The sequence below is a fragment of the Rutilus rutilus genome, assembly GCF_951802725.1.
Source record: "Rutilus rutilus genome assembly, chromosome: 3".
Lineage (NCBI taxonomy): Eukaryota > Metazoa > Chordata > Actinopteri > Cypriniformes > Leuciscidae > Rutilus > Rutilus rutilus.
Window position 1 is genome coordinate 27,208,276 of NC_140211.1, and position 26,419 is coordinate 27,234,694.

The following is a 26,419-nucleotide window of genomic DNA, read 5'->3' on the forward strand; positions in this document are numbered from 1 at the left end:
CCCTCACACCATTTCATCACCACCATCAGCCTGAACCGTTGCAAGGCAGGATGGATCCATGCTTTCATGTTGTTGAAGCCAAATTCTGACCCTAAATTCTGAGTGAAATATTTAATTTATTTATATATTTTTAAATAAAGCTCGTAAATAGTTACAAACTAATTATTTCTATAGGTAAAAGTCTGTAGATTTTTATTAAGACAGAAACACAATCAAATATTTTTCTTCATATCTTTACGTTGTAAGCTGTTGGAAAACGTTTTCAAACCAAATTAGCATTTTCAAACTGCAATTCCTCTCCACGGAAGACCATGAACCTGGCTTACAAAGAGGAAGTTTTTTAATTCTCTGGTCTACTGTTAACCAGATGTTGAGTCAAGTGATTGACCTTTTCTTCCTAAAGAGGATGTGGAAATATTTCAAAAGATGCCTTGCACAAACTATAGGTTCTACAGATTAATTTGAAACATTTGCTCCATCACATTTCACCATTTAACAGACCTTCATTTCAAAAGAAGAGGACCTTGCGCAACCTTTCAATAGGAGAAACTATATATGGCTTACAAACAGAAGGCTGGTCAACAGCTCACACACAAACCATAAGATAGATAAATCTATAAGATAGATTTTATTCAGCTGTATGTTATAGAACATTCGATCTCATCTACATGCCAAACTACCTAAACGTTGCAACCCTCAAATGATTTAAAAACAGCACCAACTCTGAGGTTTGTAAAATGATGCTAATCACAAACTCCTAAACTGAATCTGTACAATATTTTGTCCTCCGTGAAGAGTGAAATTTTTCAAAGTTTCCAAATAATAACACAGACTAAGTTTTGTCCTATTCTGAAAAATGAAACATACATGCATGCATACAAAATATAAATGCATTTCCAAATCAATGTTAAGAAGACAGCATTTTCACCCTATGCTGACAAAGCTTTCAAAATGATATTCTTTTAAATGAATTAATAAGAGAAGGAAGGTCTTAAGACAAACTGCAGTATAGTGTGTTAATACGCAGAATATCATTTGAACTCATTTTCGCAGCTTGGCCAATAGACACGTTATTGTCAGGAACAGGGATGATGGTTGGCTCTCTGTTCTTGGAGAAGGCAAACCTGAAACCACACAAACACTCCAGTATCAAACACATTCCAGACGCACACTTGTTTAGTAGTTACAACCCTGCCAGACATTTTGGGGTATCCAGAGAAGATATATATATATATTGCTTTTGTGTGACTAAACTACAGCAAAACTTGCCTTCCATAGTGCATCACAGAGCTGTAGTCATAGGCAGTCTCCAGGTTGTTAGTCTTGATTTTGTCAAAGTTGTACTCCTGCCCTATTACAGGGAATAGCAATCAAAGGGGAACAATATTCAGTCATTTAAAAAAAAAAATCTATAAATTCTCTAATCTCCTATTTCTGTTTAAAAACTCAAACACAAACTTTAGAGAGTTTTCGCTGTATTTAACAGCAAACTCTTCTCTACCCTAATTGAGAAGATTTGCAACTACAATGTAAAGGGTTTAGAATCAGATGTACCAGGAATGATGTTTTTTAAAAGGATTTGGACGTGATTGTCGCGGTCACTGCGGTTGTGTTCGTGGTGAAAGCCCAGCGTGTGAAGCAGCTCATGCTGCACTATATTCAGGGACATGCATCCACTACGGTCCAGAGACACAGTCTGACCTCCAATGCGACGGCCCACAAAAGAGTAGCACCTATAGATCAGATCAAACATAATGGAAGGATTCAAACAACACATGTAGAATTCAGTACACAATACAAGTACAGTTCTCCTGGACGAACCTGTATTTACAGTATGTGGCTTGCTCATGCTAGGTTCAACCAGCAGGAAACGTTCGCTTACAAGCCTAGAGCTTCACCCACTTCCCCATGCAGGCATCACATCTACAGTATTGACATAAAATCATACTACGTAAAGTATGTTCGACTAAATGTGTTTAACTAATTTAATACAAAACCAAATGTAAATTTGCTGGTTTCAAACCCAGTCTAAACAGATTCGATCTGAAGTGCACAAAGCACGTGACCATTGTTCCTGTGATAGAGAGTTGTAGGCTAGCATTATAATTTGATTTCATGGAACATTTGCATTTTACTAAACAATATTGGGCTGAGTCTGCAGTAAATAAATCTGTAAATCTTAAAAATCACAATTAATACAAAGCAAATAAATGAAAATCAGATTTTTACCCTGAATTAGACTTTATGTTGATATAGTCCCTCTGATTTGTGCGAGGCATGAAGTGAACGCAGGTCGATTCCTCAAAAGATCTCAAGCCTTGAAAAATGACATCCTTCTCCTGGGAGGCTGTTGGAGAGTTCAGATATGAAAAATGGCCTGCCCAGTTATGTTGTAGTACAAGGTTTTGAGTGAGCTAAGAGCTGTCACTCACAGTATTCATCAGAGATGACATAGGGCACAAGGACTTTTCCACTTTTGTTTCTCTGCCATTTGCACCCACGAGTTCTGCATGGATCTGCTATTTCTAAGCCTGTTGCTACAGCGTCGACAGCGATGTCTCCAAACATGACCGAGGGCTCATTCAGTCCCTGTCCTGTATGGTATAAAGCACAGAAATTCACTTAACATCCTTATTCTGGGAACATCATAATGAGCTTGTATACCCATACACAAAAGAATTGTATTTGAAATATATTTTCTGGATATGTTTTGGAATATATGCAAATATTTGAAATTGGCCCAATAAATATATTTCATACTTATATTTCATATATTTTTGTTATATTTCAGAATATATTTCAATGTATTTGGAATATATGCCACATATATTTTTGACACTTTTGGGGACCCGTACAGAAAAAAATACATTGAAATAATTCTGAAATATAACAAAAATATATGAAATATAAGTATGAAATATATTTATTGGGCCAATTTCAAATATGTGCATATATTCCAAAACATATCCAGAAAATATATTTCTTTTGTGTATGGGTAGAGAAGGAACAGCCCTGGACTGCTGACAAAATCACAAAAGTACTAAGATACTTTTGGTACTAAGGTAAAAGTAAGATGTTACGTTCCTCATCAAGGATAGTTAATGATATTATTTCCTTTCCTCTCTTTGTTAATGATCAATGTCCTCTCTTTATTGAGCAGCTGACATAAAACGCATTCCACAAATAGCATGTCCGCTTACCTGCATGTCTGTTGGCCCTTTCAATTATAGCTGACACAGATTTCTCATCTTGTTCAGTGCTGTTATCTGAGAACCATAAACAGTAAAATATAAAGATTTTAATTATACTGCTCATGGCCATTAGTCATTTTATTGAAAATAATTTCTTACCAATCTCCTCAGAGCTCTTTCCAAAGATATCCTGTTTACGCTTAAACATTTAGAAACATATGTTAGAATCTCCTGAATAAAATGTAAATGGTTCACAGTGGGAGGCTGCTACTGATATTGTTTTTCCATTTCACCTATTACCCATGTCTGTTCTTACCTCAATAGCACGACTCTGAGCTTGAAAAGAGCCCAGCAGAAGACAGATGACCACCATCAACCGGAACATCATGAAAGCTGTTCTGGATCATTTACAGATACATGTGGGGCGAAGGAAATTTGTTATTTATAATGGGAAAGTAAATGGGTATATCAGACTTAGATTTTGGTGTTTTATGTCTTCTTCTTTTTTTTTTTTTTATAAGTGGAGATTTGCCCTGGAAAAAAGCTGGATTCTCCTTTTCATATTGCCTATTATGTTTTGAACAAAATGCTTCCATGAGAAAAGAGATAAGAAACTATAAATCCTTAGATTAATCAAAAGTAACTCAATGTATGAAATGTTTTAATATGCTTATTGCTGAGCATTACATGCACATAGACCTATATGTGCATTATGATTGTTTAAATTATCTATGAGTTAGATCTTGATAAATCACTTTTACATTTTGGAATGTTAACTGAAACATCCTCTGATTTACCCATATTATAAACATTTCTGTATATCTCATCCCTGTTGAATAAGAGATCAATAGAAAAGACACTCACCTCACATTGGTGTAAATGTTCAGAATGACTCCAGCTCCCTGCTTAGTCTCTTAAATGCTCTCCACTCAAATTTAATTCCACCACCTGTCAAATTAGAATTTACAGACAATCTCAGACGATTTATGAAACCACTTAATGATTCAGAGATGTACAGATAAACAGTTCTGTCTGATGAAAGAGTAGCTTGATCACCAGGCTTATAACACATAAGCATTAACCCATTCAGACCAATACTGCCTCAAAATTATATACACATTTTAACTTAATAAGGAGACTTCACTGGTGTCTTTTTTTTAAATTCAATTACAGACAAGTACAATGCAAAAAATACAAGACAAATACAAGGCATTGTAATACAGTTCAGAGTGTACAAAACAAAGAATAACAACAACAACTAAAACATAAAATAAACATGTATGTAAAAAGATGTGAGATCTGTGTTATAAAAGGTAATACATGAGGCTTAATAATTCATTAAAAGATTAATAATATAATTTAGTTTTTTTCAGAAAAATATGGGTTTTGAAAACAAAGTAAAATGTCATGAGGTTCCAAATTAAGAGTTCCTTTAATTTTTTTTGTCATGTCTATTTTAAAGTCAGTCAAAAATAATAATTAAAAAAGGGAAATACAAAAATAAATGATCCATATCTTTAAATGATGTGTTAGGCCTACTAAAAGTACATTTATCACAAACAGTATGAATATATCTACCAATGGCTGCATTTACAGGATAACATCTATGAATAATTTTGTACATTATATATTTTTTTACTTTATTAAAAACAACATATTGCTGTGCAAGAATATGCAATGTGGTTTAAGCCATTTTGATTTACATGGAGGATTGGATCTGACATTAAATGAATTTCTTATAAAATTGTTATTAAAACCTTTATCAAAAAAGGAGAGACCATTAACAAAAAGTTGAGGATTTTGTAAGGTTGTATTATTAATATCTATATGTCTGAGAATCTGGTTAAGATTATTATGCCATTGGGGGTGGCCTTTATTACTTTGTTAAATTCTTTTTTCATTTACTTCGCTGGTGTCTTTGTTTTCATAAATTATATAAAGAATGTTTTAGGCCTAAATATAAAAGTATATATTATAAAACAGAAACATGAAATGATGAATATGAAATTTTAATATTTAAAATTCAAATATAGGCCTATACAGCATGTATGCAATGAAAATAGCAAAGTTTAAAGCTACTCTGAGCTGGGTCTAGTGGCGTTGCAAGTCAGTCACGGCTGTCCAAGTAGGCCTACATCGAAGAGACATTTATAGACGTTCACTGTAGCACATCAAAAATATCACACAAAAAACCACACTCTATACCAAAAAATGTTCACAACCAGAACGGAACTAAACAAAAATGTCTAAAATAACCAAGGCTCAACCAATGTCAGTAATAGACTAGGCCATATGGGGACAGTTGCAACATTTTTCAGGGTCCATTTAAGTACAAATTACTTTAATATTATCATATGTACACATGTTGCAACAGTATGGGCAGGTAGGTGACATATATGGGTTATATATTTTTTGTCTTTCTAATACAAACAGTCGCTGAGAAAATGAAGGAAATGTAAAGTGTTGCAACCGCCCCCACTCTCCCCTGCATGCATGCAAACACAACTGATCTTGACACAGCAGCCAAAAATGTAAGCACAAAACTCAATCATTTTAGTTGCATTCTCCAGGCCTTTCTTTCAGCAAATTCATCCACGATGTCCTTGGTGTTTAATTCACGGCTTCGTGCATTCTCAATGAAAAAGATTGTCTGTTCTGCGACATTTTTTTATAATTTTTTATTAGCTTCAGTTTTGAAAATGAGCGCTCCGCTGAAGCAACAGTAACCTCTCACAGTTTTCTCTTTTTAACTTCGCGCGGCGATGCAGCGTTTGCACCTGGTTTGCACGTAGTGCAGCGCTATTTAAAAAAAAATTACGGCGTAGTTTGGCGGCAGCCCCCCGGGATGCAAGAAATAACAAATGCACCCAAGAAATTATGGAGAAACAAGAAATTACTGCACATGACATGCATATAAAAATATATATTTATTGAGGCCGGACCACGAGTTAAAAATGAATTCTCTAGAGTTTAGATCTATTGGGAGGCGGGCCCCCAATCGGTCTGGGCCCATTTGCACATGACCTGCATGCCCAGGCTCTACGGTACGTATCACGGTACGGTACGGTACGTACGGTACGGGTCGGTTACACCATGAATCAGCTAGCGTTTCCACTGCCCAACAGTGATAGGCGTGGTGTAGCCTATGCCGGAAAGAAGCGATCGACGTCATTTTCGCGCGAAGAAGATAGCGACATAAACAACAATGGATGACATAAAGCAGATCTTGTTCTTGCTTCTCGGCATGTTTGTCACAAGAAGCCAAGCGCCGACATTAGGCGTTTCTCAATACCAAGTAGGCCTATGCAAAGTTCGGACATGCCAAGTCCGACTCAGGAGAATGACTCCCGTGGATGCGAGTCCGATAATTCTGCAAATGGAACAGCGCGTTCTTGAAAGCGTCACTCAGCTCGCTCTGCTACTCCGGTTATCTATATTTTAGGCTACAATAAAAGGAAATGTGTTATAAAACACCTCACTGCCTCTTTTCGTTTTCATTTAAAGAAATCTTAAACATGATAGCCACACAAATGTGGTTCAGACAACGCGTATTGATTATATTCACTGCATGTAACGTTAGCCTATTTATAACAAAACGAAATATAAAACACAACCCTGACTCTTTTCTTTTAAATATAATATAAAAATATTAAACATTTTAATATGGTCCAGGAAATATGTGCATTTGTACTAAACAGATGTTGCAGTAAACAACATTACAGTGATCATCTTCACTGTAATAAAATTAAAAATGACAAAACTCAACCCTGTGTCTTTTTGTTAAAATTCAGATTTATCAATATTAGCCATTATAAAAGTATAAGTAAAAGGTACAAGAAGCTATACAATAAGAAATAAAGCAAACAATTCAATCAAACGTAAAAGTCAGCGCTCTTAACCTGGTAAAGTTAAATAGCTTAAATATAAAGTTATGAAACTTCACTTAGCCTTCAGGCAAACCGATTGGCCAGGGAACAAATTATAGATTTACCAGACCAAATTTCGCCCGTTAGATATACACAAGACAAATTATATCTCATGTTTAACCACTACTGAGACGTCAGTCAGCGGCAAACGTCAGAAGGACCAGCCGAGGAAAGGCTGTTCCAGGCGGGGTACATGAGCGCCGAGCGCCCGGTGATCGCCAGGATCTCACAACCTGGATCAAATTTTCATAAATAAACCACAGATTTGAGCTTTAAACAACTACATTCTTGCCTGATATGGCAAGCCGTTTTAGCTTAAATTGTACCCAGCGTTACTCGTCGTAATTGCATTTTTACTAGTAAGAATTCAATTAGAGAGCTCTACAATTCAATTCTTACTAGTAGCAATTACAATTAGAGAGCTCTCTAATTCAATTATTACTGGTAAAAATTACAACTACAGAGCTCTCTAATTCAATTCTTACTAGTAACAAGTCCAATTAGAGAGCTCTACAAATTAATTTTTACTAGTCATATGTCTCCATTGACTTCTATTCATTTTTTATTACGGAGCTCTACAATTGAATTGTTACTAGTAAGAATTCCAATTGGAGAGCTCTCTAATTCAGTTGTTACTAGTAAGAATGCATTTCTTTAATTTAATTACAGAGCTCTGCAATTATACATATCTTTAATTCGTTTTTTTATTAGTAAAAATTCAATTAGAGAGCTCTGTAATTGTAATTGTTACTAGTAATAATTGAATTGTAGAGCTCTCTAATTGTAATTCTTACTAGTAACAATTCAATTGTAGAGCTCCGTAATTAAAAATGAATGGAAGTCAATGGAGACATATGACTAGTAAAAATTCATTTGTAGAGCTCTCTAATTGTAATTGCTAATTGAATTGTAGAGCTCTCTAATTCAATTATTACGAGTAAAAATGCAATTACGACGAGTAACACTGGGTACAATTTAAGCTAAAACGGCTTCCCATAGTCATTCTCCTTGTAGCACGCGCAAGTGACGATATCTGTCAACCAATCAACGTTCTGCAGTGAGTCTAGCTCCACCCTTTAGTACCGTACCACTGTGCTAGGTACCCCAACGGAAGGGTACTGAAAAAGTGGTACGGTACGGTTCGGCATTTTGGTACCATTCACAACTTTTGACAGTGGAAACGGAAATAATTGCGTACCGTACTGTACCTCTCAGTGGAAACGATAAGGTATTGCCTGTTTATGCAGACTTATGGCTCGTTTCCACTGAGCGGTACGGTATGGTACAGTACAGTATGGTACGGTACGGAACGGTTCGGTAAACCATGAATTGGCTAGCGTTTCCACTGCCAACAGTACCCTTACTTAATAGGTGAATCAGAGGAAATGCATAAGACTTGAAGATGAGATGATCACAGAAGCAGGCACAACTATAGGGCAGCCCAGCTCTGGGGCAGCCTTACCTCGACTATGTAAATGAAAAGAACTCTCATTGACAAGCGTTGTTCTGTTCATAAAATTCTTTCATTTTACTTTAATGAGCATTCAGCAAGGCAGCAGGGACCCAGACAACTCATATAGGCCTAGTTTCTGCCTAATAATGTGATGTAAGAGTGTGCCACCTGCCGGCCCGGGCCCCGGATAACGAATAAAAAGCTTCCAGTCAGGTGATCAATGTAGACGAGGAACGTCATCACTTGATGTCAGTGTTGCCATGTCCGCTTTTTTATAAGCGACTTTGTTCTTTTTTTTCTTTTTTTTTTAAATAAGTCATTTATAAATATAGGAAATGGGTTGTGGTTTTTAGCATTTTTTATTTTTATTTTTTTTATTCTTTCCCGAATCGGGTATTACTTGGGTACTACTGCACGAAAGTATACCGACCACTGTTGTTGTCACCTGCGGTTCTAGAGCTTTCTACATTATATGATTAATCCCCTGAATTTGTTTTAGCTTTTTCCTGACCTTCACTCACTTACCCCGATTATATGTCTACAGGTGTGTTAGCGCGCGAGAGAGAAAAACATTAATTTCATTAGATAGTTGAATGCGAAACATTTTTAATTTTTGGTAAATTATTAAATGAAATCTGGCAGTCATCGGCTGTTCAAAAACTGAGCTCGACTGTTTAGGCCTATTGTTCGTGAGGAAAATTGCTTATTTTAGGCTTAGATTGTAATACTAATTTTTTTTTTTTTTTTTTTTTTTTTTTTTTTTTGTGAAATCTGGCAACACTGTTTTGTGCGTATTACCAACGGACCTTCTCTGTCAAGGAGGGGGACGTTTCGGATTGTCTTGGTAATGGCGGACACATGTGGCCAAGTCCTCCTTGGGTCTGGACTGACAGTCCTTTCCCACCCTCTTATGTACATCAAGGTTTTAGTTCAGGTAAGATTTACACATTACACGGAAAAATTACACCAGCAGCAAGTTCTCGACTGCACATGCGCTGCTGTCGACCAGTTTCGATAGCATGTTGATAAATGTTAGCCAGTTGGTTTGTTAACAGTTAGCTGCATATATGATAATATTTCCTTCTCAGACACGAGCATTTTTGTGTGCAGTACATGTGTTTACAGGGATAAAGGTGTTGATGCTCATTATTGTGTGGTTATTATTAAGGGTTTTATCAGGGTTATTGACCGCTGTCTATCTAATGTGTAAGTTAATGCTCTGAAAGGTCAACCTTTAAGGTTTGTCAGAAATATTTTTTTATAGCAATTTTAGCACATACCAACAACTCATACTATTGTAATGTATAACTTATATCCCCTGAAAACAACGCGAACTGCATATTCACATAAGTGTCTTGTGTCATTCAGGGTTGTGGTAAAGCACGTCTGTCTTTCTGTCTAATGATTAAGGTTGCTGCAGGTTATTGTGATAACAGTAAGGCGGGGTGCTTTACATTTGCACTGTATTGCAGTCTGATAACAAATGTATCTATGGTGTAGTAGGCAAACACAGATGTCACCCCATTTGTTTTGTGTAAAAGTGGAAGAAAATCGAGTCTGCTAAATAACACAAGCCATTTCTTATTTTTATAATCTAATTGAGGTTTATACCCAATTTCACATTGTTTACTTCTGATATATTGTGACAGGTTTTCACAGAATTGTAATATTATAAAAGACTGTCTTTCTTCCAAGTCAGATATTGAAACATACTACTGACTTGCGTCTACATGTGTATCACAATATATTGTGTATCAATTTCACATCCGTCTTTAATGGCGCACTAACTTGTTTGTATCTTTGCAAACATAGGTTGGACATGAACCTCTTCCTCCTACTCTTGGCAGGAATATGTTTGGTCGACAAGTGTACCAGCTTCCAGGGCTCTTTGCATATGGTGAGATTAAGCGAATGGTTGCTTCTACAGTGTGTCTACATTGCCATTCAGTTATATGGTCTCCAATATAATTTAAAAAAATGCATGCATTTCTTATGCTTTCATTTATTTATTTCAGCCAAACACATCATCAAAATCGATGGGAAATCAGGCCTGTTTAAGGGCCTCGCTCCAAGGCTTTGTGCTGGGACCATTGGCACCCTTGTCCACAGTAAAGTCTTGCAGGTACGAAATGCACACCAGGCTCTTCAGAGGTTTATTTCTTGTAGACCTCTTTGATAAGAAAGTGTATGCTAAGAACAGAAATAGAAAGGAATCATACAGAATATGCTAAGAATGTATTGACTGTAGGAAAGGTACCAGATAACTTTTACGATTGTTGCATGTAAAGGGATGTAAATTAAGGCTGGAATACACTACTTTTTCCCAGATTTTCCCCCCATTTGTGTCTGAATGTGTAGCTGGTAGTTGATGAAAGTCATAGCCAGTCTCCAGATTTTGGGAAGTCTGAATTGATTGATTTTGCAGAAAATCATGTAGTGTATGATGGACACAAACTGTATATTATTATTATTATTATTATTATTATTTAATTGTTTTTAGAAGCTTCAGACTATGATTCCATTCATTTGGAGGACCTCAAACATGTTTGATATTTGTAGCTGATTTTAGATCTCATTGTTTTCATATCCAATAGCAAAGAGGCACATATTTCTTTGAGTTTGTTGTGTTTTTCGAATGGTTTAAAAAGTCTGGAAGTTCAAGGATTACACATCCTGTTGTTTAGAGTATGATGCCCAGTTTTCTCTGTAACCTTAAGTCAGCAAGTGTATGATGTCTTGTGTAAAAGTCATGTTGTGTATTCCAGCCTTTAGTTAGGTTTTTCTGTAACTGTGATCTGTGCAGAGTGTTACTGGCTGTGCTGTTTAGACTGTTGCAATGTGACTTCTGTAATTTTCTGGCTGGGCACAGTTGAGCAGAGGTTATTTATACTTTTTATCTGGCTCTAACCTTTTGTTATAACCCACAGAAGTGCCAGGAGGAAAAAATTGAGGTAGGAACACATGCATGTTTGCAGAAGTATTATTTTAGTGCTTCAGTCCAGCACATGCATCTTTCTTTCTTTCTTTCTTTCTTTCTTTCTTTCTTTCTTTCTTTCTTTCTTTCTTTCTTTCTTTCTTTCTTTCTTTCTTTCTTTCTTTCTTTCTTTCTTTCTTTCTTTCAACTTTGGCTTCATTGCTGCAGACTGTTGCACTGTTGTGTGATCGGTGATATAATAGCATTCATCTCATTTCTTCGCCCTCTCAGGTGGTGAAAAGCAGCCAGAAAGCAGAGGATGGTTCTCTGCAACATGTAGTAAATGAGGTGAGACGCATAAAGCAGAATTTCAGACTGGCTCTTATGCCGCCTTGTATGTAAGCGGAGGCCTGTTCACATGGTCACAAGTCAGATGTGACTAAATGACACAAGTAGAAAATATTTCCAAACAGGCTGTCATGTTTGCACCGATCATTGTTGTCTGAAATCTGAAATGTTTTGTGTGTATTTGTGATGTGTTTTTTTTTTTCTACTTTCCTTTCATTTTATTTGTTCTCTCAGACCACTAAAGAGATGATTGCACGCTCATGTGCTACAGTTGTCACGCACCCTTTACATGGTAAATACAGTTAATACAATAAATAACATGGTTTGTGATTTGAATCTCACTTTTCTCTCAATCTGTGAATGTCACTGTTGTCTTTTTTTCCATGCAGTGATCACTCTCAGATGCATGGTCCAATTTATTGGTAGAGAAGCCAAATACTGGTCAGTCATTTTCTTTTCTGGGATTTCACGATTTCTTCTCTGCATCACAAATTTCATCCTTTTTTTTTTTTTTTTTTTTTTTTTTTTTTCTTCTTCCAGTGGTGTCTTTGACTCCATAGTTACCATCTACAGGGAAGAGGGAATCCTGGGTTTTTTTGCGTAAGTGCCTCATGATGCTGTTGTTCTAAAGTTGTGCTATTCTAAATGCATGACATCATGTTAAAACTGCAACACTTGAGGTTGGGGATGCATAAATGAGGGGGGGGAAATCAATCAAACCTCACAAATGTGCTAGTCATTTTAAGTGCTAAATAAAGAAATAAAATATTGAATGGGTTTGACATGAAAAATTTTCCTGAATGTTGTCAGGCTATTTTACAACTGATCCAAACTGTCTTTAACTTCACTGTTTATGTGTTTGTCAACCCACAGTGGCCTCATTCCTCGTTTACTGGGTGATGCTCTTTCCCTGTGGATCTGCAACATGCTTGCTCACTTCATAAACACATACACTATAGACGACTCGGTACGTAAGCACACACGCAAACTCATGTATGAACAATAAAGCATCTGGAACTTTTATAAGTATGTGAGATACTTTTAAGTTTTCTGTATTTATTGTTTCATCATTGCATAGTGTTCTGCAAGAACAACAGTTGTACATATGTAGCGATCATAGTTGCATTGTGTATACTGAGTCGATTATCCTGTTGTTTATCTCAGACGAGTCATACAGGAGAGATCAAGAACTGCTCTCAAGCTGTGACCGGGGTAAGTCATCTGACACAAGCTATTCACATGATCAGTGGGAAGCGCAAAGTATCGTTTGATTCACTTTTGATACCACCCTCTACAAAGCATGTAAATCATTTGCATATTCTTCCAAATTTTGAGCTAAGTATGTCTGTCAATCAATAGCCATTGGCTGGTAAATTGTTTGATTTTACTCGCCAGTCATTTTACTCACAGCACTGATACTGTCCAGTAAGCGCTTAGGGCACCTACTCATTAGAAGACATGGACTGACGGAAAAGAACGGCAAGCTCATTTATCAAGGCGTGGAATAAATCGAATTATAATAAAGCAATTTTCCTAAATTAAAATATAGAAGTAGAAAACACAAGACAATTATTGGTTTTTGAAAACCAGATGACAGCTGAAAGAGTTAATTGGAGAGAGATGGTTTGCTTTATATACAGTATGTGGGTCTGTGTGTGTCTGGCGAGTAAAAAACAAAAAAAAACAAAGTACTAGCCAGTGGTGATTCTATTTTTAATGTGTCTGACTAGGTTTTGCTATTGCTCTCATTCTAATTTTTTTTCTTTTTGACATTTTCTCAGTTTTTTGCAAGTATGCTGACGTATCCATTTGTATTGGTGTCCAACCTGATGGCAGTAAATAACTGTGGGTAAGGGATTTTGTGTGACTAGTGGAAGCGTTTGTGAATGGAAGGAGATTTGCGTGCATAGTGAGTCAATAGTCAGAGATCTGGTTTCTTAGCTTCGTAAGAAGCTTTTAATCTTAAACTTGTTAGACGCTTTCACCTCATGATCAAGTTCTGTAACTATAGTTATCAATTCACTACTTCTACTGGCATGTAGGTTACCTGTTAGTTTGCTGGACTGATCCTTACCATATTTAAGACTAATGCAGGTATACAGATAATCATTTGTAAGTAATGTTTCTCCTGATCTGACCCAGGCTGGCTGGAGGTCTGCCACCTTATGCTGCCATTTATCCCAACTGGCTCCACTGCTGGGGTCACCTGAGCCGAGAGGTGAGCAGTTTTTTCTTTGTTTTTTTTTTTAACAAGTTACTTGCAATGGGGATTTGAGTTTAACTGGTCTTGAATGTCTCTTTTCTTCTGCTAATGACCTTCTAATGTTAATTGGAATCTGACTAGGCTAATCGAGTTAAAGGGCTAATAGAATTAAAGCACCATACTATTGTAATAATGAGTTTAACTACATGACTGCATAAAACAACCAAAAACAGTTTCATTCTAGTCAGTTTCTCCTGTTGCTGAAGTTGTTTCTCTTGTCATCCAAAGTTAATCTGTTGACTGGATGAGTGGCAGAGCATCTTTAGCAACAGAGAAAAATATTTTGTTGACCACTATAAAACACTTCCCACAGATTTATTAGAAATTGTTACCATTTGAAGAAACTGTCAGATGATCTAATTCTGATTCCCCCTCTCTCCTTGTGTGTCTCAGGGCAACATGAGCAGAGGCAACAGCCTGTTCTTCAGGAAGTTGCCTGCCGGGAAGATGTATGCCATTGAGCAGAAGAGATTTTTTTGAATGGGAAGCTATCAGCATAGTCTATAATTATGATAATATAATTGAGATGACCCACAAAGTTGGACTCCTAATCCTTCGTATGCACTTGTTTAAGATGACAAACTTTTTTTGATAATCAGTCTGCATCAGCCTCCAGGATTATTACTGTTAATTTTATCAGTACCTTTTCACTACATTGTGATTTGCATTGATTTAAAATCATGAAGAGCTTTATTTTAATACCCAGGGATTTGTATACATAACCAAGTAAATGAATCGCAGTATAATTTCAGCGACTCGAGGGCGCTGTTGACTATATGTGCCCCTTACAACTGTTTTATTTTTTTGCTCGACCATAATGCTCGTCAGTAATTATAGATCTGTGTTTGTCTCTACTGGTTCATGCACTGACTGACTGACAGACAAAAAAGAAATTCTCTGTCCTGTTGATAACAGACTTACTTGTGTTTATGTGAGAGGAAGTTTATGCAGCACTTTGAGCCACTGTATTGTCTACCCGATGTGTTTTGCATAACTTTACTGAGCTTGACCCTCACCTTGGTTATTTTGACACACAAGTCTCTGTGGCTTCATATCAGTGAGTGAGTTTGGACAGTGTTTGGTGTGGAGGTCGACTTCCACCCACATCTCCATCAGAGCTTCATTCCAGTCAGAAACAGTTGAAGTTTTTATTTCTAACAACCTTCAAATGGACCCAAATAAATGTGAGAATGCTTTGTTTGGTCTTTGTGTCTTAGCTGTCCATCATCTGCACAACAGACTAGTGCTAAACATACAGCGACTAGCTGTAACATTGTGTTTCTTCATCTTTAATTGTATTGTCATTGTGCAGAAAACAAATACAGGGCAAATGAAATGCAGTCTAACAAGAACTGCAAATAGTATATTATTTACATATGATGCGAGCAAGAATATGCTTGATCATCATGGGGATGATTTATTAAATAGGTATTTATTAAGAACTATGGGTGTTCAACGGGGTCTTGCCAATTGTTTAATAATGTAAAATGTTTGTGGGGGAAAAAATGCATTAAATAAAAGGATTAGTATCAACCAAAGCTAAGCTGAAGTAGTTAAGCTACATTTTTGCTTGTCATGTCTACATCGAGTATTATGTCAAACTTAAATGAAAGGTACATTTATATGGCTTTGCACAGCAACATTTTAATGCCTTTGAAAACAACACAGGAAAATAGTATTATGGTACAATATGCTTTTTTTGGCTAATTTACTGCACTCAGAATTTTTTTATTTGGTCAGATCGGATCAGTTGGTCATGTGATCTGAACCCTATTCATGTAAAATAATTATACGATTGGTACTTTATACAGTACTATTGTACTTTTATTTGTAAAACGTACTGAGTGCTGCTTAATCGGTCTCTCTATTCACAAATACTGGCCTGAAAAAGGTTTTAAGATCTCTGATCTACGTACAAATAAATTACATAAACGAGACCCTAATCAGAGCGAGCGTCAGTCCCAAGCAGTTTTCATCCGCGCCAGGAGGGGGCAGTGACGCTCACTGACGTGATCCACAAAAACACAAACACGCTCCTGAGAAGAAGAAGCATTTCAAGATGTCGTCGCTGAATGACAGATCAGTTTGGGATGAGGTGGAGGTCTGCTTTATGTTTTCTTTAGGTTCAATTCTATTTTCCAAAAGTAGTTAAAGTTGTATATGTGGAGAAACATGCTGTATGTTGATAGACGCGTGTTTAAATGATGTTTGAGCACGGGCATTGTGTCTGATGGTTTTCTGATGGTAGAGCATAGCATGACACAGTGAATTTCATTTCGCTTCATTCCCTTTTTATAAGCGTGTGCGTTCATCCCTACGATCATTCAGCGTGATAAATAATAACAAATCGACTCGATTTTAAGTTCCAAAATTACAGGAAGATCACAATACATCTTTAGTCTAAAAGTGTGGAGGTAACGTTAGCTTGCTAGGATAACATTAGCAGAGATAAGCTAACGGTGTTTTCTTCTGCTCATTAAGCTTGATCAGATGTTCTCCGAGTATTCCTATTCATTAGAATGATTAGATATCTGACGTTTATGAGGTTAGGGTCTGGAAGACTTAAAACAGACAGGCACAGGCAGGCAGACGTGCTAATAAGTTACATACAGTATTCTTTTTCACACAACCCGTATTCATACATTACCTCGTTGTATTTTACAGGATGGCATCGGCGAGGAAGTTCTTAAGATGTCCACTGAAGAGATTGTTCAGAGGACTCGTCTTTTGGACAGTGAGATTAAGGTACCCTGTAAATCATGTCATCATCATCAAAAATGTTTTCAGTGTCTGCATGCAGTTCTGCATGTCATTATAATGTGTATGATTTCAGATCATGAAGAGTGAGGTTCTGCGTGTCACTCATGAGCTGCAGGCCATGAAAGACAAGATCAAGGAAAACACAGAGAAAATCAAAGTGAACAAGACTCTGCCCTACCTCGTCTCTAACGTCATAGAGGTAAAAAAAAAAAATGTGCCAGAACGGGGCACTAGGGAGCTTTTTAAATGCCTTTCTGTATGTGTATGAGATTTAAAGCTTGTATGTGTTGTATGTTTGAATGGAAGCTGCTGGATGTAGATCCTAATGACCAGGAAGAGGATGGGGCCAACATTGATCTGGACTCGCAGAGGAAGGGCAAGTGTGCCGTCATCAAAACCTCCACACGGCAGGTGAGTCAAAGACTTGCTTGTTTTTCTGTGGCGTACCATCATGCTTTTTTCTTCTTTACAAACATTTTCCAGTACTTTTGTGTAGGTTTTAGGTTTTGATATCTTTGTCTTAGGGTTTTAAAATGTATGACATATTTAGTAGTGATTCACTGAAATTTCAGAAACCAAAAATATTCATCTGAAATAGAAAATTGTGTCACACTTTAGATTAGGGTCCAATTCTCTCTATTAACTACTACGTTAAACTCCTAATTACTGCTTATTAATAGTCTGTAAGGTAGTTGTTAAGTTTAGGTATTGGGTAGGATTAAGGGATGTAGAATATAATCGTGCAGAATAAGGCATTAATATGTGCTTTATAAGTACTAATAGCATATAACAGTCAGTATGCTAATAATATACATGCTAATAAGCAACTAGGCCTAGTTCATATTGAGAATTGGACCCTAATCGTGTGGTCTGTTCTCTGAGGTGACATTGTCCACGTTATGTATTTCAGAAATGTTCATATATATCATGCAGTTAGCTAACAATGTATTAATTTAACACTGCATTAATTTAGGGCAGAAACAATGAGCTCATTGAGGTAAAGAATACATGTTAACAAATGTTTTGGATTTATAGAAAAAGTTAGTAAAATTTGATCGGCTGAGATATTGAGAGGCAGCTTGTTGCCAAACGTGATAATCATTGGTTTAATGTCAAAACGCCCTGAACATCATACCAAGTTCAGTTACCCAAATTTAATTACCAAAACATTATTTTTGGTTTTGTCATTCCTGTAAAAATTCATTTTCTGTTCATGACTAATATTTAGTGCTGTAATTGCAGACCTATTTCCTGCCTGTGATTGGTTTGGTGGATGCTGAGAAACTGAAACCTGGTGATCTTGTGGTAAGTGGAAATGAATTTCACTTGACAGATTTGTTCAGGATACTCATTCTTAAATGATGTTGTTTAAAAAGTCTGTTTTGCTTAGAAATGTGTTGAAAGTGCTTCTGGACCTGTTTGCAGGGTGTGAATAAGGACTCCTATCTGATTTTGGAGACTCTACCCACTGAGTATGACTCTAGAGTTAAGGCCATGGAAGTGGATGAGAGGCCTACAGAGCAGTACAGTGACATTGGTGGCCTTGACAAACAGATCCAAGAGGTACTGGCTGATAAATTGCCTCATTCCAGTCACCAGAAGTTGCTCACAATGACAGTTTGGCAGTTGCTGAGCTCACTGCTTTTCTCTTTGCAGCTGGTGGAGGCGATTGTTCTGCCCATGAACCACAAAGAGAAGTTTGAGAATCTGGGCATCCAACCGCCAAAGGGAGTGCTGATGTATGGACCACCGGGCACAGGAAAGACCTTGCTGGCCAGAGCCTGTGCGGCCCAAACCAAGGTGCAGTGTCTCTGAGCGAGAGAGAACCATCAGTGCTGTGCTGCTTTTATGATGGATAACAAATGGCTATAATGTGGCTTATTAACATTCACTAGAGTTTTTGTGTTGGTGTCTCACATTTTACCTCACTTTTGTCCTTTCTCAGGCAACGTTTTTGAAGTTGGCTGGCCCTCAGCTGGTGCAGATGTTTATTGGTGATGGTGCCAAACTGGTGCGTGACGCATTTGCTCTCGCCAAAGAGAAAGCTCCCTCCATCATCTTCATCGACGAGTTGGACGCTATTGGCACCAAGCGCTTTGACAGTGAGAAGGCCGGAGACAGAGAGGTGCAGAGGACCATGCTGGAGCTGCTCAATCAGTTAGACGGCTTTCAGCCCAACATGCAAGTGAAGGTACACACTTGTGCCCATATGCTACTCTGTCACAAACATGGGCCTGTCAGCCTTATATTGCAATTTCTTGTTTCCTCTAAGGTGATTGCTGCCACTAACAGGGTGGATATCCTTGACCCGGCTCTGCTGCGTTCAGGCCGTCTGGATCGTAAGATCGAGTTCCCCATGCCCAACGAGGAGGCCCGTGCTCGCATTATGCAGATCCACTCGCGCAAGATGAACGTCTGGTATGGAGCATTTCTTCTTTTGCATCTCAGTGTGGTCTTAGGTGTTGTGATGAGAAAATATAGATTTAATTTTTTTTTATTAATAGTTTGAGCTTTTGCTTTTAAATGGTCATCCACTGATGAGACACTTGTGTAGTGGTAGAGCACACAGTACAGCTGCACGATTCTGGATACTTTTAGAATCATGATTTTATTTTTATTTTCAAACTAAATAAAATAACATATAAATTTGGGTTTGCATGATAGTCAAATTGTCCATCTGTTAAACTAAAGTGCAACTGTTATGGAAATTTGAATTAGAATTCTAAAAAATGCAAAAATTTGTTCTCTCCCACCATTTCTCGCATTATCCCTTAATTTTTTTATTTTTGTGTGTGTGCTGTAGTCCTGATGTGAACTATGAAGAATTGGCACGCTGTACTGATGACTTCAATGGAGCTCAATGTAAAGCTGTGTGTGTTGAGGCTGTAAGTATGATCAATTAATTTACCTTTACTGTTTATATCTTTTTTTTTTTGTGTGTGGTGATGTAAGCATTGTGGTTAAGGCCCTGGAATCGGGTGTGATTTTAAGTTTAGATTTCAAAAGGGGAGACATATGTTTACTAAAAAGTACTCTGGCCTTTCACATGCTTTAATGCAAGATACAACCAATCTGACCATCGCTTGTTTTAATGCACAAATAAACCTAAAACACTTTTTTTTTTTTTTTTGCTTGCAAAACAGAATCTGAATCAAACACTTTAATGCTCTACTTAACTTTTGTATGGATAGTCATTGCTCCTGATTGTTATTACTTGATGTTAAATACACATGTATTGTTCAATTTTGTGTGTTAGGGCATGATTGCTTTGCGGCGTGGGGCCACTGAACTTAACCATGAGGACTACATGGAGGGCATTCTGGAGGTGCAGGCGAAGAAGAAGGCCAATCTGCAGTACTATGCTTAATGCAGTGGATGGCTGTGTGTGTGTGTGTGTGTGTGTGTGTGTGTGTGTGTGTGTGTGTGTGTGTGTGTGTGTGTGTGTGTGTGTGTCTGTGTGCATCCACATATGTGTGTGCAAGTGTGTGAGTGTGTAAGAGGTCCAACAGCAGGATCAGGCACAGCTGTGAACCTGTGCTGCTAAGATACAGTAATGTTCTGAGTAATTACCTGGTTCTGATATAGACAGATCAGCCAAATTTAGAGTGTACTGCCTCACAGTTATGACTTATGGAATAATTTTCAGTTAACCTTATGTCTGTCTCTCAATTCAGTAAAACACCAAACTTTTTTCCATCATTTGTTTGTGCCTTCTTTCTATGAAATGTTGTTTCTGCATATCTCCTCTGTTATTATTAGAGATTAGGAAAATCAGTAGTGAATGATCCACAGCTTAAGTGCAAGTTGTAATTTTCAAACACTCCCAATCTCCCAATATATATATATATATATATATATTTTTTTTATATATATATTTTTTAACAAACTTACATTTATACATAAAATAAATGCCTACTGATCCTAGAAGTCAATGATATGACTAAATAGACTCAACATTTTATTTTTCATGTAAAAATGATTGCATAAAAAGGAAATAACATTACTGTAGCTGTTCATAAATCATCAGCATGCACACACTGCACAAACAGTTTGAGTTGCATCATTATGATGGGAAGTACAGGTGCATTTCATCTAAAACTTGTTAGCTCCTCTGCACTCTGGCATCATGTCATGGGAAAACGTTCACTGGATCCTGTCTTCTTATCAGTTCCCACATTCTATTGGCAATTTGTTTTCTTGAGGGGGTGAAGTTCATGCTAAATCTCACAGATGATTGTTTACAAAAAAAACAAACAGATTTTTCCACAGAAATGGTCCAGCTCAGTCCCAGAGTCTCTTTGCCTCTCTTCATTGCTCATCTCTACTAACTGTCACTTCATGTGTCCCGGATGGTATTGGTGAACTCTTGCGTTGCTCATTCTTCTCTCCTCCCTTCTGACCTCTGCATTTGACCCATAAGCACACGAGCAGACCGCTGCAGTGCTTCCGGAGTGCTGGGTCACAGCAAGCGTACAGCAGAGGGTTCAAACAGCTGTTTATGTAGCCCAGACAGATGGAGTATGGATGGGCCGCCACCAACCACTGGTCGAAACTGCAGGAAAAGGGAAGGATGCCCAGTTCCACCATAGCGGAGAGTGTCTTGTTGGTGTGGAAGGGTAGCCAGCAGAGGAAGAAGGCCAGCACAAGGGTGATGATGATGCGGAGGAGCCTGCGTTGGCGCGTATGATCGGGGCGCAGGCCTAGGCTGAAGTGTCGGGAAAGGAGACGCCCCAGCCAGCCGTAGCAGAGCAGAAGCACTACCAGGGGTAACAGAAAGCCAAGAAGAGTTGATTTTAACCCCAAAGCTGCTGACCACATCAGCTCCGCTTGCTCTGAAGCTGCAGGGTCTAGTTCACTTGAGATCAAACTGGAGTAGTCCATGTCACACAAGCAGGAGAACGCATGTTCATCCTGCCTGTCGCCATCAGCCCCCATTTCCAAATCCACCTCCCTAACAGTCCGTAGAAGCAGAGCAGGCAGTGCCAGGATTCCAGCCGTCAGCCACACGGTGCCCACAATCCACTTGGCACGTGTGGCTGACCGTCCCTGCTTTGGTCCATTGCCACGCTGTCGTATGATGACGCAGTAACGCTCCACGCTAAGCCCAGTCAGAGAAAACACACTCGCGTACATGTTCAGTGCCACGATGTAACTGCTCACCTGACACAGAACTTGGCCGAAGGGCCAGTGGTAGCCCAGCGCTGTGTATGTCGCCCACAAAGGCAGGGTCATGACGAAGGCCAGGTCAGCCAATGCTAGACTGGCTATTAAAGACTCGGTCACTGAACGAGAAGATGTGGAGCGGCAAGGAGGAGGATCGGAGGATTGGGAAGATTTGGAGCAGCTGCCAATCCTCCCGCGGCCTCTCACTCGGCGGTCCAGGTACACCCATAGCACTAATCCGTTACCCAGGGAGCCCACGACAAACACCAAGAGGTACACACTCGGAATCAGCACCCAAGTTGGAGACCATTCACTGTAGTCGCATGAGGGAAAGGGAGAGGGTGAAGGGAAGGGCAGAGACCCAGACATCTGAGAGCCACACACTTGCACCTACTGCAGAAAGCAAATAAATGACATGAGCAGGAAATACAGAACTCAGAGTTTCTTCTGAGTTTTTAAGGGATCTAGAGGGGGAGAATGTTTTGCAGTGATAGTTTTCAAGAAATGCAAAACTTTGCTAAATCTTTGAACTGATGATTAGATGACCTTTATCCTTGTTTTTCCCCCGGATTCTTGTTTGATCCAAATTGGGAAGTTTCCCACGAATGAGCTGAATGAGTCAGTGATTCTTCCTTCCTCCTCAATCTTCTTCGATTTCTGTGGGATATCACTTATAGACAAAAGAAGAAGAAAAAAGATTATTGGAAACTGCATTAAAAATAGATAAATAACTGTATCACAGTGGCTTATATACAAAAAAAAAAAAGTCACAAACTCTTAAAATGTTGCTGGACTGACTTTAGCTTTAATTGTACTGTGCATTCGTTGTGGAATTGTTTAGACACTTATGTAACATCACAACATTTATTTTCATTAAGAGTTGCATTCATTTCTGACTGAGATTTTATATTGACAATGGAAGAGTCAAACCACTCTGTAAAGTCTACGCCAACACATCCCAAACACTTTCAATGGTGTTAAAGTCAGGATTCATGTGTGAAAACGATTCCTCATGCTCCCTGAACCTCTCTTTCCAGTGGTTTAACTCTTCAATTATCAAACTGAGTCTTTAGCCATTTTCAAGAAACAGCTGAAGATGCATCTTTTTATGTGAACACTTGACCCATTAATATTAACACTTGCTATTCTATAACTAATTTAAAAAAACAACCTTGCTTCATGTAACTAGACAGATTAGTCACAGCACTTGCATATTGCTGCCCTATTGTTGGCTTGATTGCTTAATTTGCTCTCCTCATTTGTAAAGTCACGTTGGCAAAAAGTGTCAGCTCAATGATTACATGTAATATATTGCTATCATTAAATATGGCCATGGGATACATCTTCCAACATAGCTGTTTAAATGAAATGAAAAGGATACTGCATCAGTTAGGGTTAAAAGAATTGTTGCCAAACATAACATGCCAGAAACATATTAATCACTGTAATAATTATTTATAATTAATCGTAGACTCTTAAGTATTTGCGTGTTTAAATACAAACAGTGACTTTTTTGACCATGCAGTGTTACACTTTTTGCATTTAACTTTATCTTGTGTACTAATCTATATGCTTGAAACAATGTGGCTCATGATAAACTGCCAGTAATGTCACTTTAGATAAAAGTGTCTGCTAAATGAATAAACATAATATTTATTAAATTGATCACTATATGGCAAACCCTCTCTTTTGTCTAATATAGAACCTGAAGAATAAATTCCAGATGATGTACATACTACATTTATAGGAGAAGCTGCAATAAAATCTATTTCACAAAAGCAATGCTCAGGTGAAAATCCAACATGAACCAAAGAATGTCATACCTGCTTTTCCTAAGGATTTATCTCTGCCTCTGTTATTAAATGTGCCCAGTTCCTTGTTGCGATTAGTCTCTCTCTGTTTTCAGATTGTCTCTTTGAAGGAAGAACATATGTCACTCTGTATCCATGGTTTTCTCTTGATCTCTCTCTCTCAACTTTTTCCTCTCCCAGAATTGAATGCTTCCTTCTCTTTCTCACATACAGGGGAAGTGCTCTTTAAAGACCTTCTCCTCTTTGTGTCCATTCCCGTTTCTGTACTGTCCTCCTCCTCTCTCACAGGACCACCCTGCAGCAGTTTTGTGAGATATCCAAACAGTCCTCCTGCTCTTAAACAGACTAAGCAAACTCAGAACACCTCAGGCTTGAAAGAAGCTTTATATACATGACAATGTCTTTTACCGTAGCAAACAGAAAACCTCTGGCCAATACAGACACAAGGTTGTATTAGCAAATATAATATGCATTCTTAAAAACAATGGGTTACCTAAAACATTGGGAGATCAGTAAATCAAAGACATTATGTGTGGCCCATTGTTGTACAGACTGTGTTCATTGAATCAAACTGGAGGGTGATTTTATACCAAGACAAGTGAGGGTTAGACCTGTTTATTTGCACATTTGCATATCAGCACATTCCTTAAGAGTTTGAAACACGTAATAGCTTAAAAAAAAAACAGTTTACATTTTTCTAAAGTAACAATTGCTCAATAATTCTATCCTGTTAATTTCAGAGAATACAATCACATGAACTTGCTGTATTTTATAATGTTCTGGCACAGAGAGTGGTTGACAGGTAAATATAAGAAATTTTCCAAGAATATGAGAATAAGAATTTGATTTGGTGGATTTCAGAAAATAAACAATAAACATGCCATAATTAATGTGAAATGAACACAGCAAATTAATGTGAAATACAATGTTAAAATGAATGGAAACAAATCTCATTATCAATCAGTCTCACATAACCTGATATACATCCATGTGAACTGTTCACCTGCCTCTGTTTAACCAATAGGCTACATTGATTGTGTTGGTTCTATGTGAGCTCAGCTGCATGTCTGAGGGCCTGTTTGAACAGTGTCTGAGCGTTGTTTAGACACTTCCGAAACTCAGGGATTCCCTAATGTGGGATTTGTGTGTTTTTGCATGTTTAGAGTCTCAGTAAGAATGGAAAAAAGGGAAAGTCTTTTGTCTTGAAGAAAATCTTGTCAGGTCAACAGGACAGCGATTTATGAGGCAACACAATGACACACTGCAAATATTTAAAAATGCAATTGTGTTTTCTCAAACTAACTGTAATGAATAGGGCTTTTCACACTGCGCTTAACCCCAGGTTTTTCTGCGGAAAAATAGGAAAAATGTCAAATGGCGATGGAAAAGGCGATAATTGGAGTGAAGAAGAGACCGTCATTCTCTTACCTTTATAGTTCACTTTGAAAAAACTTGATATTACAGTCAGCAATGTGTAATTTGATGACGTGCAATGATAGAGCCTTTACTGGGTTTGTCCAGTCAGTACTGACACTGCAAATATGCAAATAAGGACTTTAACCTGGAGTTTAGGAATGTGCAGAGTAAAACAGCAGTTTATGAATTCCCAGGATTAACTGTTAACCCTGGGTATAGTATACAATGTGAAACGTGAAGCAAGATAACCCAGGATTCCGTTTATCCGGGGTTTAGAATGACCCAGGGTTAACTATTTCAAGTGTGAAAAGCCCTAATATGTGCAGAAGTTGCTCATAGAGAGTTTTATTAGCAGTTTTACAGATAAAATGTTCTGTTTGCACCTCCACTTGAACTATAGTGTACCAATTACTCAATAAAACAAAAAACATTGAGCCAATAGGAGGCCCACCCTAGATATTTTATCTCACGCCCAGTGATTTTAAGTGTGCGTTCTTGGTTAGCTACTGCATGCCATAGCCTATGTAGAATACACATTTTCACACTAGCCTCTCAGTGCCAGAAAGACATTCACTGGGTTTCCTCTCTTGCCTCTGATTGATCTCAGCTGTACAAACAGTAAGGGTCTATAAAGAAGTCATGAGGTCATATGTATGACATGAGTTAAACACACTCTGATCCAAAAGCAGTGGGTCAAACTATAAATTGTCATACCCCATGCAAAACATGTTAGGAAAACAGGATAAACTAAGAATTATTTAAGAAACAGATCATTACTTTTCATTTATTGCAAGCAAAATTGCTATTGAGCATTTTTTGGTCATTTAATGCACATTTTGTAAAAACAATAACTCAAAGACCAAAAAATCTGTGCATCATGCATAAATGGCAAAATCCTTTAAGGGGATACCTATTTTCTGTGTAGCTGCACTATTGGTAGGCAGTATAGCCTTTTTGCCTATGTTTTAAGTTGATGTTTGTGAGTTTAATACAAGACAGAGTGGAAAAGCTGTACCTTTTCCAGAAAGTAGGCTATTAATGATAGTGACTGCAGTGCATCAGAAAATGAGGTCGTAGTAAGAAAGGAAGAAGTTGAAGATCAAGGAGGATATAGAAGCAGTGAGGGTGATGGCAGAGATGGAGAATATAAGTCAGATTGTTGTGGAAGTCAGGT

The 26,419-nt window shown here is 37.8% G+C and overlaps 4 protein-coding genes across 8 annotated transcripts; 2 read left to right on the top strand and 2 right to left on the bottom strand.

Moving 5' to 3' along the window:
- Nucleotides 1–991: 991 nt before the first annotated feature.
- c6ast1 (six-cysteine containing astacin protease 1) lies at nt 992–4,193 on the bottom strand (the record flags this gene model as incomplete). The annotated part of the gene is made up of 9 exons (XM_084405827.1): nt 4,056–4,193; nt 3,508–3,589; nt 3,351–3,390; nt 3,201–3,266; nt 2,433–2,594; nt 2,230–2,347; nt 1,555–1,733; nt 1,258–1,351; nt 992–1,124 (listed from the first exon to the last, which is right to left on the bottom strand). Exons 2-9 carry the CDS (start codon nt 3,577–3,579, stop codon nt 992–994), a joined length of 864 nt encoding a protein of 287 aa, XP_084261953.1. The 5' UTR covers nt 3,580–3,589; nt 4,056–4,193.
- Nucleotides 4,194–8,718: 4,525 nt separating this feature from the next.
- Nucleotides 8,719–15,291, top strand: mtch2 (mitochondrial carrier homolog 2). 3 transcript variants are annotated; one of them, XM_084405803.1, is made up of 14 exons: nt 8,719–8,818; nt 9,390–9,504; nt 10,383–10,467; nt 10,586–10,692; nt 11,498–11,521; nt 11,776–11,832; nt 12,067–12,124; nt 12,222–12,273; nt 12,373–12,432; nt 12,706–12,799; nt 12,997–13,044; nt 13,614–13,681; nt 13,975–14,050; nt 14,489–15,291. In XM_084405803.1, coding segments are annotated over exons 1-14 (933 nt in total). In that variant the 5' UTR covers nt 8,719–8,816; the 3' UTR covers nt 14,576–15,291. The 3 variants fall into 3 exon arrangements, with proteins under 3 accessions (XP_084261929.1, XP_084261930.1, XP_084261928.1); XM_084405804.1 differs by having other exon boundaries at nt 8,793–9,114; XM_084405802.1 differs by having other exon boundaries at nt 8,799–8,818; nt 11,501–11,521.
- An 800-nt stretch (nt 15,292–16,091) lies between these two features.
- Nucleotides 16,092–20,552, top strand: psmc3 (proteasome 26S subunit, ATPase 3). 3 transcript variants are annotated; one of them, XM_084406116.1, is made up of 12 exons: nt 16,102–16,196; nt 16,760–16,840; nt 16,929–17,054; nt 17,162–17,266; nt 18,098–18,160; nt 18,281–18,418; nt 18,512–18,655; nt 18,801–19,046; nt 19,128–19,273; nt 19,659–19,740; nt 20,112–20,235; nt 20,292–20,432. In XM_084406116.1, exons 1-11 carry the CDS (start codon nt 16,155–16,157, stop codon nt 20,220–20,222), a joined length of 1,284 nt encoding a protein of 427 aa, XP_084262242.1. In that variant the 5' UTR covers nt 16,102–16,154; the 3' UTR covers nt 20,223–20,235; nt 20,292–20,432. The 3 variants fall into 3 exon arrangements, with proteins under 3 accessions (XP_084262241.1, XP_084262242.1, XP_084262243.1); XM_084406115.1 differs by having other exon boundaries at nt 16,092–16,196; nt 20,112–20,552; XM_084406117.1 differs by having other exon boundaries at nt 16,104–16,190; nt 20,112–20,552.
- A 426-nt stretch (nt 20,553–20,978) lies between these two features.
- aplnr2 (apelin receptor 2) lies at nt 20,979–22,387 on the bottom strand (the record flags this gene model as incomplete). The annotated part of the gene is made up of 1 exon (XM_084405610.1): nt 20,979–22,387. The coding sequence occupies one exon, from the start codon at nt 22,385–22,387 to the stop codon at nt 21,164–21,166; it is 1,224 nt and encodes a 407-aa protein (XP_084261736.1). The 3' UTR covers nt 20,979–21,163.
- Nucleotides 22,388–26,419: the final 4,032 nt, after the last annotated feature.